Here is a 9,610-nt window from a genome sequence, read left to right on the forward strand (position 1 = left end):
GAGCCGTTATTATTATTGTGCAGATTGATTGGCTACAAGTGAAATTTGTTGGCCTCTCCTAAATAAAAATAACTTGAGTGTTTGACTTCTGTGTTGTTGTCTGGGTCAATTCTCAATCCAGTGCCTTTTTGGTTTGAAAACATTTTCTTTATGGTGCAGCTGATGCGAGATCTTCAAACTTCAATATTTCCACGTGAATACAACAACAACAACAACAACAGACACTTATTTGTGTTGTAAATCAGATGGTCTGAAGTACACGGACAGTGTGGTCACAAGTTAATCTGGCTGCCTTCTGCGTCTCAGAGCGACTACTTAGCGGATGATATTTGAGATGAATATGACCTTCACCTGTGAGCATCTCAGTGCTGGTGGCGCATTGGAGGAAACCTCGGTCTGTCACTCAAACTGTGGTTTGAGTGACAAACTGTGGTTTGAGTGACAGACGGAGATTCCCGTAAAACCTGACATTTTTATTCATTTGTTTTTTTTCTTAAAGGGATGAAGAGTTTTTCTACGTGACACATGTTTACTACAACACGCTCCAAAGACGAATATGTGTATTTAGAAACTTTTATTAGCTTAAAGGAAGAGCCACGCTGCTCTTAATGTTTTCAACATAATCATCATGCCAAATTTGGTGCTTGTATCACTATTTGCACGATTTGATTGAAAAATGTATGTTATCCGCTCCACTAATTAGCGTGACATACAGTATTCAAGGTTAAAGGTCCCATATTATAAAAATGTGAGATTTTCATGTTTTTTTCATTATAAAGCAGGCTTAAGTCCTATATAAATACTGTGAAAGTATCGAAACACTCAATCCACAGGGAAATACACACAGCCCGTATTCAGAAACTCTGCATTTGAAACAAGCTGTCAGGATTTCCGCCCATTTGTGATGTCACAAATATACAATATTTAGACCCTTTACACAATTTTAAACGTAAACATTCTAAATGTGTCCCAGTTTATTCCTGGTTGCAGTGTATGTGAACGTCATCAGCTGACAGGAAGTACACATGGACCCAAGCTGTTGCCTAGCAACGCAATTCTGTTGCAATTCCGTCAAAATGCGCTAAAACGGAGCGTTTCAGACAGAGGGTAAATACAGGTATATTCAGGCTGACAGTTTGAGGAAAATAAAGTATTTTTTTTAACATTACAGCATGTAAACATGTTCTAGTAGAAACACAAAATACAAATATGAACCTGAAAATGAGCACGACATGGGACCTTTAAAACCTCTATAAGCATATATTTCTACTGGTCCAGCTGTAGAATAGCTGGGAGCTGTAGTGACGTAGCAGTGACGCTGCAGCGACGCTGCAGCACCCTCCCCCCTCAGCTCCACACAGAGCAGCAGCTCAGTATAGTTTCTGATTCTCATCTGAGCTGTGAGTCTGCTGCAGGTCCACCGAGGACATAAAGCCGGTGAGTAAGTTGTTAACTCTGTTCATGTATATAATGGGTTATTGTATGTTTATAATTTAGATTTTTTTATGCTATCTATCTATATATCAATCTATCTATCTATCTATCTATCTCAATAGGCTTTTTAATTAATTAGGCTGTTTTAATTTATGTGTTTGAGTATACATCTTTGATCACATGTTAGAGTCTATACTGTGTATTTTTACACACGTTATTTTTCTTGATTTCTATTTAACTTTACTTTATAATTTACCTCCACTACAAGTACTCCAGTGCCAGTACTCCTCTTAATCACAATGCAATTGCCATTTATTCCTATTTATTCTATTATTTCTTTAATCATGTTATAGTGTTTCAGTCATAATCAGCTGTGGGTTTTATTGCTATATATACTTGGAGTATGCATCTCCTATAGTTGGCCTATAATACTCCAATAATGTTCCAACTTGAACATTATAGGGTTAAGGTGGTGTGTTAATAGTTAAAGTGCTAAAGTGTTATTTGCAGCCTATAGTCGGGTATCATTCAGGTTTTTGGAGCAGTGTTGTACATATTATGCAGCAGGATAAAGAGATATATTCTGAATTATTACAGTGAATATAAGATACTAGGAGATATTGAGTTTGGGGGTCCTCCATTAAGAACATTTGAAGGTTTTTGACTTAAAACTATGCAATTTTACATCATTTTGGACCATTATTACTACTAGATTATTTCATTATTACATTTTTTTTATCTGTTCAAAATGAACCTTAAAGGGAGATTTAATACTCTTATCAACATGGGAGTGGGCAAATATGCTGCTTTATGCAAATGTATGTATATATTTATTATTGGAAATGAATTAACAACACAAAACAATGACAGATATTGTCCAGAAACCCTCACAGGTACTGCATTTAGCATAACAAATATGCTCAAATCATAACATGCAGCCCAACAGGCAACAACAGCTGTCAGTGTGTCAGTGTGTCAGTGTGCTGACTTGACTATGACTTGCCCCAAACTGCATGTGATTATCATAAAGTGGGCATGTCTGCAAAGGGGAGACTCGTGGGTACCCATAGAACCCATTTACATTCACATATCTTGAGGTCAGAGGTCAAGGGACCCCTTTGAAAATGGACATGACAGTCCTCGCCAAAATGTAGCGTAAGTTTGGAGCGTTTTTTAACCTCCTTCACGACAAGCTGGTATGACATGGTTGGTACCAATGGATTAAGTACTTTTACTTCATTTGTGTGTACTTTAACCATAGATGTGACTAAATATTGAAGTTATACGCTGTACTGTTTCGGTCAACAGTGAAGTGTTAAACAGGAGAATCCAGCAACCCTCGCTGTAATTCCTCTGGTGCAGTCATGTGTCTCCGACCTCAGTGTAGAAGTGAATAACATGAGCAGTTGTATGTCAGAAGTTAAGCCGCTGCCACATGTGTGTCTGGTCGATGGGACTGAGCTGCTGGGTATCAGCTGAACTTCAAAGGCAACCCTGGTGGCCTAATCTTGTATTCTTTTGACACGCATGACCAACGTGGAGCAATTATCCTCCATCTAAGGGACTAAGTAGTTCACATTTGACATTTTGTTTTACCATCTATAGCAGCCTCGATCACTTTATGATTATAAACATTCAATTTGGCTCTGTTGGAAGGGTCGAACCACGCAAATCCTCCCCTAAAGCTGCCAGTGTTTGTATTTGATGCATTCATGTTTGACTTTGAGTGGGTTTGAACAACTGCAAAGGGTGTTTAAAGGTGCAGTTTGGCGGCACCTAGTGGTGTGGTTGCAGATTGCAACCAACTGAGTACCCCTCCACTCACTCCTCCTTTTCCAAGACTGCGATAACGTGAGATGCAGAGTGCAAAACCGTGGTAACGTCGTTCACCTCGCTCAGAGGTTACCATAATAACACGACTTCAGGAGCAGCGGAAGCAAAGAGAATAGAAGCAAACAGACGAAATTCTGGTGTTTTCGCTGCCACCATTTTGGACTGACAACGCTTATTATATTTATATTATTACACGGCTGTGCTGAATACTCAATTCTGATTGGTCAATCACGGCGTTCTGCGGACTGTAATTCCTGTATAGCAGACCGTTGCTATGTATAACAGACTGTTGCTATGCATAGCAAACCGTTGCTATGTATAACAGACTGTTGCTATGGGCGCAGCTCTGATGTCGGACTCTGGCAGACCGTTTTTGTGCCAAAATATCGTTTTCTTAAGTAAGTAGCCGTGTAATAAGCGGGACAATGTACAGCTAGAGGGTCATTATTGTGAAATAAACCCCTTCAGGGCTTCGCCTCGGGATGCGGCGTCGCCCTGTCGGGGATTCTTTCACAACAACGACCGGCTCGCTGTACATTATCCCTTACATATTTTATTGTTCAACACAGGCCATTTCGGTAGAGACACTAAATATGACAAGAGAATAGGAATAATTTAGTTTTACTTTTGTACGACACTTTTTAGGCGGACGTTTTACCGGCATCCAGTTTGTCGCTTTCAGTCCAAAAATGGCGTTCTTATTGCACGCTAAATGCCTTGCGCATTATCGTGGCATTCATACAGCTTTTTCGTGCCAATGGGCTGTGTGGAAACATGACGGTGCAACTTGGCGGACTCCGTGAAGAGGACCCGCTCCCTATGTAGATATGAAGGGCTCAATCTAAGCTAATGAAAACACAACGATTCTTATTTTCAGGTGATTATACACTAATGAAAACATACATATTAAACCATTTCTCTGTTTCAGTAAACTTGCTTTTCTAAGTTGTAAACATTTAAATGCTCAAATAAATAGTCGAGAACCATCGGTTGCAGTGTGATTTTGGATGAAGGTGACTTTCCCAGTAATATTTACAATGTTTTGGGTCATTCGTGTATGTTTAAAGTCATAAATATGAGCTCTCTGACAGCACTTGAAAGCAGCAGAGCGCTGCCTACGGACACAAGATGTGAAGTTATTAGCTAACAGTTTGAATGTTAATCTAAACTTCTTGGAAATAACTTGATCTTTTTTCCTTTGAATTATTATTAATTCAGGTCTATATTTATATATACTTTAAGTAATATATTTGCACAAAACACAGCTCAACCTCTGAACCTCTGATGACTGATTTATGGCATTGGACTCGGCAACTTATCTCTGGTATGAAGAGGTCACTGGCAGAGTCACGAGTCAGTATTTAAACATATTTTCTGGACAACGTTTTGGATGCTTTTGCGGTAATATCTCATCAACTTTTACACTCACAATCTGCAAACTTTATGATGCGTCAACGCAGTTTCGCTGTATGGGAACGTAATTTTTTTAGGAGACAGAAAGATTTAATACCCGCTCTCCTTCAGATTCTTTCAGCCCTGCGACCTGAACAAGTTGGTCGGTGCCGATTGAACCCTGAGTGATATAAACCCTCTCCAGTTGTAACAGGGAGCCATTGTACCTAATCCCCAGCACTCCAAATTTTACTCCAGGCGAGGCCCGGCATCTCTCAGACAGCTCAAAGTTGGAGAGCTAATCTCAAGTTTTCCTTTCAGCGTACAGAATATCATTAAGAGCTATACAGTAGCACTGGTGCTCTGAGGAGGTGCTTAATGAATACAAGCCCATGGACTGAAAGACATCTCTGAATCACATCAAATAATACCGTATTGTGTAATTAGGACGTGTTTCCACAACTCAACTTTTGTAAAAATATATTAAATTGTTTCAATACTGCAATTTAACCTATTATGGTTATTTTCAGGTTCATACTTGTATTTTGGGTTTCTACTAGAACATGTTTACATGCTTTTATTGTTCAAAAAACGCTTCACTTTTCTCATACGGGCTGTGCTGCAGCCGTTATGCAAACGTGTTACTTGGTGACATCACCACGTTACGGAAGAAAAAGGCGGGACTTCTAGCGAGGTTTTTCAGGCAGTTCAGGAGCAGTGTTTCTCCCTTTGGCGTGTAACTTTGCAGACCTTTTACATGCACTAAAAACTATATAACACACTAAAGGAAAAGGGAGAAAAAAAGCATATTAATTCCTCTTTAAAAATCCATTCAAACATGTTAGCGCTGAAACAATCTTACTTTAAATGAGCTAAAAAAAAGTGTTTATGCATACATTGTGCCTCTATTTAGTTGATAAATCAATTAATTATTGTGAAAAAAGCACATCACAAGTCTCCAAAGCCCACGTTAACCTTATAAAATGTCTTGTTTTGTCAAAGCAAACGGCCCAAACCCCAAAGATATTAAGTTTAATATCATAAAACACTAAGAAACCAGCAAATCTTCACATTTGAGAAGCTAGAACTAGTGAAAATTTGCGATTTTAACGACTAATTGCTTCAGCTCTAGCTACTATCATGCTGTCTTCCTGTCAATATGCAACCCGGTATAACGTCAACGCGTCTAATAGACCCTCCTGTCCACCAGAGGATAGTGCATCAGCGTCATGTTCTGTCTCGCCGAGGCTTGAATATTACATGTATGTAGGTGCAGTAGCCTACCAGCAGGGGGCAACAAAACCACTTAGTTAGGGTTAGGGGAAAAAAAGGTGATGGTTGGCCTTAAAATAAGTACGTAAACTAAATAAAATACGTACAAAAACAACGTAACATCAGTACGGAAAACCCATCACTAACTAACGTAACTTTGAACACCAGTTTCCTGATTGAAAGTCCTGTTTGTTGGACCCATCCACCTGCCCTCTCGCTCACCATAAGTGGTCTTTCTCGCTATTTATCCTACGTAACGTCACTAGCTTTGTACGTAGCATATTCACGTGGATGCATTTACATTGTAGTCACTACATTGTGTGAAAATGACACGCCTGAAGCAAGAACGGCGCTCTTATTACACACTTTTGCCTTCCGGATAATCGTGTCATTCACACAATTTTTGTGCAACCAGGCTGCAATATACTCTACGTGTTCATCATAGTCCAATTAAATAGATTTGCATAGCATTCAAAGTGATTTTACTCTTAATTATTATGTAAAATTCTTCACAGTACAATGTTCAATGTGGTTTAAACTGAGTAATCAGAGCCTTTAGAGCCTGCTGTGCACAGCAGAGTGCAGCATGGTTATTCTGTCTGCAGCAAAGACGTTGATCAATGTTATTGGGGCATGCATAATGCTAAGAAAACAAGCATTTACAAACCACACAGCCCGCACAATGCCCGGGGATAAAAACAGAAAATGGAGTCAGAGGCATCTGAACTCATCGCTGATCTTACACTACCGATGTCAATTCAGGGCAAAACCAGGTCATCTGGTGTCTAATTCATTGATGGACGTCTCAGTGAATCTAAGAAGAGTATTTGTTCTTCCTGGACTGTAGCTGAATACTATGACAGCAAATATATATATATAACATAGCCTGTGTATGTCTAATAGAAGTCTGTTAATGGTAATGAAATCATTTTTTTTTTGCTTAAACGCACACCAAAGCCCTTAGAAAAAATTGTTTTTTACATTTCAGTTTTATATCAATCAAAGACTTCTTTCTTGCATGCATGCATTACATTGTCCCTTAATCCCTCAACAAAGTCAGTCTCATACTGAACATCTAGAAGGGGGAAGTGTCTCTTTGTTGTCGCGATCTCCGTTTTAAAGGAGTCGGACTAAAAGACAATACACATGCTGACTTGGCTTTACAAACAAATGACCCGCTGCATGACAGAGAAAAAAAGAAATCTGGCAAGCGGGGACGAATGGCTAAATTCCCAGAGGGCAAATGGGGCTTGTAATTGAAACATAACTCATGTTTATGTCAGAAGTGATAGTTATAATAGATGTCTTCCTGTCCTCTGTGTGTAGACCGGTAGGGTTCCTTTTGATGTTTAAATAATGAAGCGAGCTCACAGCGTGAGCAGCAGCTGATCACTTTTATTATTAGACGTTGGCTCTGAGGCTTCGAGACGATTCACTGCAACGTATTTTTTAATATGTTTCAAGTTGTATTAATTTAAAATTCATCAACGTACAGCTCCTGGGGATTTATCTGGTGTATTTCAGCTACTCATCGTCTCTTCTCTCCCACAGAGTTTGCTCGCCCAAACAGAAAAGTGCATGAAGGAACTTTGGGCCAATGATGGAGGCCTGGCCAACAGTGGCCTGGGTCCTGCTAATGACCAGCGTCGCTGATTGGCTGAGAACGGTCCAGTCACGGGACTTCACCATGACGGACATCATCCTGCTGCATCCCTCAAGTAGGAGCTTAATATTACTGTTTGCATAACGTGTGTTTTGAATGTAAAAAAACATTTTCAAAGGGGTCCCTTGACCTCTGACCTCCAGATATGTGAATGTAAATGGGTTCTATGGGTACCCACGAGTCTCCCCTTTACAGACATGCCCATTTTATGATAATCACATGCAGTTTGGGGCAAGTCAAAGTCAAATGTTATGATTTCAGCATATTGTTTTATGCTAAATGCAGTGCCTGTGAGGGTTTCTGGACAATATTTGTCATTGTGTTGTGTTGTTAATTGATTTCCAATAATAAATATATACATACATTTGCATAAAGCAGCATATTTGCCCACTCCTATGTTGATAAGAGTATTAAATACTTGACAAATCTCCCTTTAAGGTACATTTTGAACAGATAAATATGCGATTAATCCCGATTAATTATGAACAATCATGCAATTTTATATTTTAATCGATTGACAGCTCTAAGAAAAGAGATAATCTCCTTGTTCAGTCTCAATGATGAATAATTAAACTTTAAAATATTGCAAAAATTATTCACTCAAGTGTACTCTGTTATTCGTTTTAGTTATTAATCTGCTTTATATTACATTCCACATTTTATTTGTCTCCTGCTTAACATAGTTTAAAAATTGATTTTGCTGTAATTTACTTTACACACATGTAAATATACTAAAAATACTGAGAAGTACTGAAGTGTGTGTGTCCTCCACAGCTACTCCTCATCCTGGAGGCTTCAAGTGCTTCACGTGTGAAGACGCTGCAGATAACTATGAGTGTAACCGCTGGGCGCCGGACGTCTACTGTCCAAAAGGTACGTCAGCATTTGTGCCTATGTGTGCAGCTGGACTGAGCTGAATACAAACCCCAAAGACTACATTTGATTATTATTTTTGTCTTCCAGATGCCAGATACTGTCACACGCTCCACATGATGGATAACCACGGCGACAGTGTGTCCGTGACCAAGCGGTGTGCGACCCTGGAGAACTGTCTGTTTACCGGCTGTGCTGATGTCACTGATAACGGCTATCAGGTGTGTAGAGTTGTTATAAAAAAAAAGTAGTCGCAGAATATTTTGGGGACTCAACATTTAAATCTCCTCCGCCAGATGTGCTCATCCTGCTGTGAGGGGAACATCTGTAACGTGTTGGTGCCGAGGAACGCCAGCAGCTCCGTCTTCTCCTCCACTTCTCCTCTGGTCAGCTCGAGCGGAGGGTTTCTTCCTGCGACACTGAGCTACGTCATCATCATCATCATCTGCATCTTCATAGCTGGACATGTTTGAGAGGGGAAACTCTGCATCTGTGTGCATATCAGACCGAACTTAAAGGTGCTCTATGCAACACTCAGAGCATTAAAGAGGACCTATTGTGCTTTTTTCCCCTTTCCTTTAGTGTGTTATTTAGTGTTTTTGTGCATGTAAAAGGTCTGCAAAGTCCACGCCAAAGGGAGAAACACCTCCCTTGAAGCCCCACCTTTTCTTCCGTAATGTGGTGATGTCACCAAGTAACCTAACCACCTACTTATAGTCTCGAGCATCCGTCTTGACCTATTTGGTAACTTTGAAAATGTATTATAACCTTTTGCAACAAAATGTCATTTGAACTTATTTTTTTTACGCTTGACTGGATATTGCTGTAAAATAAGCACCATGTTCTCATAAAAAAGTATACAAAGGTAAAGCATCAATGTGTGTATGTGGCATGCAAATTAACCCTCTGAGACCCGACTGACTTTACTGTCTTTCAGAGGCTGTAGTAGGTTCAGTTTTAGAGCTAAGGTGAAGCTACAGATATCATATGAAACGAGAAAATGTCATACTAGCTTCTCGGGAAGGAGGTTAAATAACACTCCAAAGTGGGGCTGAATTTTAGCAAGGAAAAACTGGCATGGCCATTTTCAAAGGGGTCCCTTGACCTCTGACCTCAAGATATGTGAATGTAAATGGGTTCTAT

General features: G+C 39.6%; 2 protein-coding genes across 2 annotated transcripts in view; one reads left to right on the top strand and one right to left on the bottom strand.

Annotated features, from left to right (window-relative positions):
• LOC141762593 (uncharacterized) overlaps positions 1 to 9,610 on the bottom strand; it is a 152,876-nt gene that overhangs the window by 42,875 nt on the left and 100,391 nt on the right. The gene's annotated exons all lie outside the window — the stretch shown is intronic.
• On the top strand, positions 737 to 9,023 carry LOC141762843 (ly6/PLAUR domain-containing protein 6-like). Its single transcript, XM_074626924.1, has 5 exons — positions 737 to 1,437; positions 7,483 to 7,649; positions 8,369 to 8,467; positions 8,558 to 8,688; positions 8,764 to 9,023. Exons 2-5 carry the CDS (start codon positions 7,529 to 7,531, stop codon positions 8,938 to 8,940), a joined length of 528 nt encoding a protein of 175 aa, XP_074483025.1. The 5' UTR covers positions 737 to 1,437; positions 7,483 to 7,528; the 3' UTR covers positions 8,941 to 9,023.

The sequence above is a fragment of the Sebastes fasciatus genome, chromosome 24 (assembly GCF_043250625.1).
Source record: "Sebastes fasciatus isolate fSebFas1 chromosome 24, fSebFas1.pri, whole genome shotgun sequence".
In the NCBI taxonomy this organism is placed as follows: domain Eukaryota; kingdom Metazoa; phylum Chordata; class Actinopteri; order Perciformes; family Sebastidae; genus Sebastes; species Sebastes fasciatus.

Bases quoted from the DNA above. Each gene is read 5' to 3' on its own strand.
- LOC141762843 (XM_074626924.1), top strand. From the start codon at position 7,529: ATGATGGAGGCCTGGCCAACAGTGGCCTGGGTCCTGCTAATGACCAGC. The intron at 7,650-8,368 runs GTAGGAGCTTAA...TGTCCTCCACAG, and splicing joins CATCCTGCTGCATCCCTCAA to CTACTCCTCATCCTGGAGGC. The intron at 8,689-8,763 runs GTGTGTAGAGTT...CTCCTCCGCCAG, and splicing joins TCACTGATAACGGCTATCAG to ATGTGCTCATCCTGCTGTGA.